This window comes from Octopus bimaculoides, chromosome 27 (genome assembly GCF_001194135.2).
Source record: "Octopus bimaculoides isolate UCB-OBI-ISO-001 chromosome 27, ASM119413v2, whole genome shotgun sequence".
In the NCBI taxonomy this organism is placed as follows: Eukaryota; Metazoa; Mollusca; class Cephalopoda; order Octopoda; family Octopodidae; genus Octopus; species Octopus bimaculoides.
This window is the reverse complement of record NC_069007.1, coordinates 8664095-8668881: the sequence shown is the minus strand read 5'-3', so window position 1 is coordinate 8668881 and position 4787 is coordinate 8664095. Positions and strand designations below refer to the sequence as shown.

At 39.8% G+C, this 4787-nt stretch overlaps 1 protein-coding gene across 1 annotated transcript in view; it reads left to right on the top strand.

Annotated features, from left to right (window-relative positions):
* Nucleotides 1–1357: 1357 nt before the first annotated feature.
* LOC106868916 (deleted in lung and esophageal cancer protein 1) overlaps nt 1358–4787 on the top strand; it is an 18504-nt gene continuing 15074 nt past the window's right edge. Inside the window, exons 1-2 of the mRNA XM_014914378.2 lie at nt 1358–1481; nt 2657–2748. Of these exons, the coding sequence (XP_014769864.1) occupies nt 1389–1481; nt 2657–2748 (185 nt within the window). The 5' untranslated portion in view covers nt 1358–1388. The remainder of the gene's footprint in view (nt 1482–2656; nt 2749–4787) is intronic.

The following is a 4787-nucleotide window of genomic DNA, read 5'->3' as shown; positions in this document are numbered from 1 at the left end:
GATGATTTTGGCTGTGGTTGTTGTGATGGTGGTGGCAGCGGTGGTGCTGGTTGTGGTGGTTGTGATGGTGGTTGTGTTGGAGGTAGTAGTTGTGGTTGTGGTGGTGGTGGTGGTGATTGTCGTGGTGGTTGTCATGGCAGAGTTTATGATGATGACACTGAATTTTTTTTTTTTTTTTGCTGTTTAGCCCCAGGTCAGCCCTGGCCAAGCCAGTTGATGATCAAAACACATTCCAGCAACGACCATCATCTTAGTCTTTCTAAGACTACAACATTCAATGTATGTCAGGTGAAGTTTGAAAAGGATTTAGCTGCTTTTTCTAACAGATCGATTGACTTCATAATCACTCATCTTTTGACTTGCAAATGAATTCTACAAGAGGAGCCATTTCCACAGACAAAGACTAATTTAGGCATAGCTGCTCCGTGACGCTATGAAGCCTTCTTGGTTGATAAGGCACTTATCAAGGGCTGGAACATTGCCTCATTCCCTTTTGAAGTCAGCTGCTATTGTTTCCCAGCTTGATTGATGTGGTACTTCTTGGAGAAGATTGGTCTGGAACCGAGGAAACGGAAGAAAGACGCCAAGGAGACAGGCTTAGCATCTGGAACCAGCTCAGCATGGCTAAGGCTGACTAAAAACCACAGGTGGAACCATTTTACAGGTGAAGACAAATTCAAGCATAGCTGCCCCAGGATACTATGAAGACGACTTGGTCGACGAGGCACTTGTCAAAGAATGGCACATTGCCTCATTCCCTTTTGAAGCCAGCTGCTGCAGTTTTCTAGCGAGATTGGTGTGGTATTCCCCGCAGAAGACGGGTCTGGAACCGAGACACTTGAAGAAATCTATCAATGAGACAGGCTTAGCAGCTGGAACCAGACCAACGTGGCTAAGGTTGACCAGAGACCGTAGGTGGTAGCCTTCTGCAGGTTTAGACTAATTCAGCCCTCATTGTCCCAGTGAAGTGGACAAGCTAAGGGGCAAAATACTTTGTGACCCTGAGATGGTCCTACTGATGGTCCGGAAGAGTTTCTGACATTACAATGGGTCCAGAAAAAGAGATTGCAATAAATCTGAGTAACTCCTGCAGTTTCTGCCGGGGGCAAAGCATCTCCGATGTTTATTCCATCAACATGATGATGATGCTGAGCGTGACGGTGATGACGGTGGTGTGATGGTGGTGGTGGTGGTGGTTGTGATGGTGGTGGTGACAATGATGATGATAATGGTGGTGTTGGTGTTGGCAGTGATGAATGATGATGCTTTTGACTAACTTTCCATCTCTAATCCTCATCCAATCTCTGTTACAACTTCTTAATCTTTTGCCGTTTCCTGACTTCTTTCATCAGATTATCAAAGGTAATAGTGATGCATCTCTGGTGGTGATGTACAGCATCCCTGCTTATGAAACTTCCACCCAACCATACAGCTACTTGTCTTATGCTTGTGGTTTCTTCAGTCTGGACCATGAACTGCAGGTGAGAGATATTTGTGTAATACAGGTGAGGCTGGTGTATAATAGTTGCATTCTACAGATAAGAGAGACAGGTGTATGATAACTGTATTGTGCAGGTGAGAGAGAGAGAGACAGGTGTGTAAGAGTTGTATTGTGCAGGTGAGAGAGACAGGTATATGATAAGTGTATTGTACAGGTGAGAGAGATCGGTGTGTGTTATGGGGATAATAGTAATAATGGTACACCCCTCTCATGTAACAAGTGGTATATCATAGTCATTACAAATACTGTCAGTCAGTGTCAATAAGAGTAGAGAGTATGAAGTAGATGGTCATAGATAGTTGTGGGCTTACTTGTTTTTACTAATTATACTGCTATACCAGAGTGGGCATTACAACAGTGGTGATGAGCAATTAATAAACTCACAAGGTGTTATGAAACTCACAAAAATTTTTTATGTGAATTTTACAGTATACAAAATCGTAAAATTATGGAAAAATTGTTGGCCGGTATGCTTGAGTTGCAACAACAGCAACAACAGCAATTGAAAGAACAACAGCAGCAGCGACAACATCATTTACTATTACAGCTACAAATACTACAATTAATGAATATTAATTCATCAAAAATGCTGAAAAGATGTTCTAAAGTTGGCATCAGTTGTTAGTTGTCGGAGCCCTGCATCCTTCAAAACTTCCATGCTTCCTGAGATTCGCCAACACTACACCTGATTTTCTCCCCTCCGTACACACGCAAGCATGTGTCTGACTCATACACTGTTCACTTTCCAGACATTTGTACAATACTGCATATGCTTTATACACACTTTTGACAAGTTGTAGTGCACCTGAGCACTGTATACAATAATTTCATTATTATTATATTATATATAGATTGACAAATAAACAAGGAAGTATCAGATGGCCATGAGATGTGCTAAAAATAACAGTTAAATCACCCTTAAATCACACACAATTTTGTTGTTGTTGTATAATTGTATGAATTCCCACATGCAAAACACAAATTTGCCCAAAATTTCTGGAACTTCCCCAAAATAAAAAAGTTATGAGGTGTTATATGGGGTGTTTAAACCAAAATTCTGCAGTAAAATGTGATGTTGTGGTGTTCATGGTTTTACCAATGTCACAATCATTAGAAAAGTGTTGTGGATCTAACTCTGTTTACCTGTAATTACAGAAAATAGATTCTCAGAAAGGAATTATAAGACCTGAAGGTTGGGATAAAAAACCTTTGAAGATTCATTTGACAGCTGATGTTTTGGTTGCCAGGTAGGTTCTTGTTGTTTTTGTCGTCATCGTCATTGTCGTCATCATTGTTGTTTGATCTGCTGTCTGTCCTGACTCTGTTGACTAGTGATCAAAAGCCGTTTTTCTGTTGTGATAAATTCCCTGTCTGCCTTTTTTCCTGTTACCATCTCCTTTGTTATATTCTACATGTGAACCCCAACATGCATTGTAGTAAAGATTGTTTGCCAACATAACATGGCAGTCCTGGTTAAGGATTAATGTTGCTGTAATTTAGCCCCTGGGGCTGAATTACAGCAACATTAGTCCTAAACCAGGAGTGCCGTGTTATATTGGAAAACAATCTTTCCTACAAAGTACTGTTGCTGAATATCTCTCGTTGTGAGATTTTTAAAATAGTAATTTTTCTAATTTATAAATCAGTGACTAGTTGTCACTTTGAAAACTATATATTTCGAACAGGAATTTGGCAGCACCACCTCTAACCGATTTCTGGTTTTAAAAAAAATGTTCTCATGTAAAGGCAAAAGTAAGCCAAAATATTTCTGTTAAATCATATCATATTTAATTTTTAAAAGATGTCTCATTTGAACTCTCATAACATTTTTGTATATTGTTTGTCCTGCATTGTTTCAATATATGTTTTGATCTCAATGATCCTAATAAAGATTTTACCTCTCGCCGAACAATTATTCTGTGCTGATGAAGGGAAATAACCCGGAAATAGCGATACACAGATATTGTTTTGAGCTGAGTGGGGGTGCTAGATATTTGTTCGAAAATATAAGGACACAAATCATGTCGTATAGCCAGCTGGAGACAATGTTTCCTGGGGTTAAATTACAGCAACATTAGTCCTAAACCAGGATTGCCATGTTATGTTGGCAAACAATCTTTTCTACAAAGTACTGTTGCTGAATATCTCTCGTTGTGAGATTTTAAAAATAGTAATTTTTCCAACATGCATTTTCATAGTCAGAAGTTTTCCTCCCAGTCACATGGACCCAGGTTCAGTCCCACTGTGTGGCAACTTGGGCAAGTGTCTTCTACTATAGTCCTAAGCTGACCAAAGCCTTACGTGTTAATTTGGTAAAACGAAACTAAAGAAACCCCTCGTGTGTGTGTGTGTTTGTTTGTCCCCAACTACTGCTTGACAACCACTGTTGGTATGTTTATGTCCCTGTAAAAGACTAATAAATATCAGGCTTAAGGAATAATAAGTGGAGGGATTGATTCGTTTGACTAAAATTTTTTCTAGGCAATGCCCCAGTATGACCACAGTCTAATGACTGGAACAAGTAAAACATAGAAGGTATGTGTATGTGACAGAACTTTGGACAATCAGAAAGGATTATTATTTTAATTAACCAAGGTAACGAGCTGGCAGAATTATTAGTACACCAGACAAAATGCTGCTTGGTATTTTGACCATCTTTTATGTTCTGAGTTCAAATTCTGCTGAGGTCAGCTATGCCTTTCATCCTTTCAGGGGTTGATGAAATAAGTACCATTTGAGCACTGGGGCTGATGTAATCAACTTGCCCCTCTCCCCCAAAATTCCAGGCCTTGTGCCTATAGCAGAAAGGATTATTATTATTATTATTAAGGTGGTGAGCTGACAGAATCGTTAGCATGCTGGGTGAAATGCTTAGCGGTATTTCATCTATCTTCACATTTTGGATTAAAAATCTGCCAAGGTCAACTTTGCCTTTTATCCCTTTGGGGTCGATAAATTAAGTACCAGTGAAACATTGGGGTCGATGTAATTGACTAGTCCCCTCCCCAAAATATCAGGCCTTCTGCCTTTAGTAGAATGGATTATTATTATTATTATTATTATTATTATTAAGGCGGCGATCTGGCAGAATCGTTAGCATGCTGGGAGAAATGCTTAGCGGTATTTCATCTGCTGTTACGTTCTGAGTTCATATTCCGCCGTGGTCGACTTTGCCTTTCATCCTTTCGGTGTCGGTAAATTAAGTACCAGTTATGCACTGGGGTCGATGTAATCAGCTTAATCCCTTTGTCTGTCCTTCTTTGTCCCCTCTGTGTTTAGCCCCTTG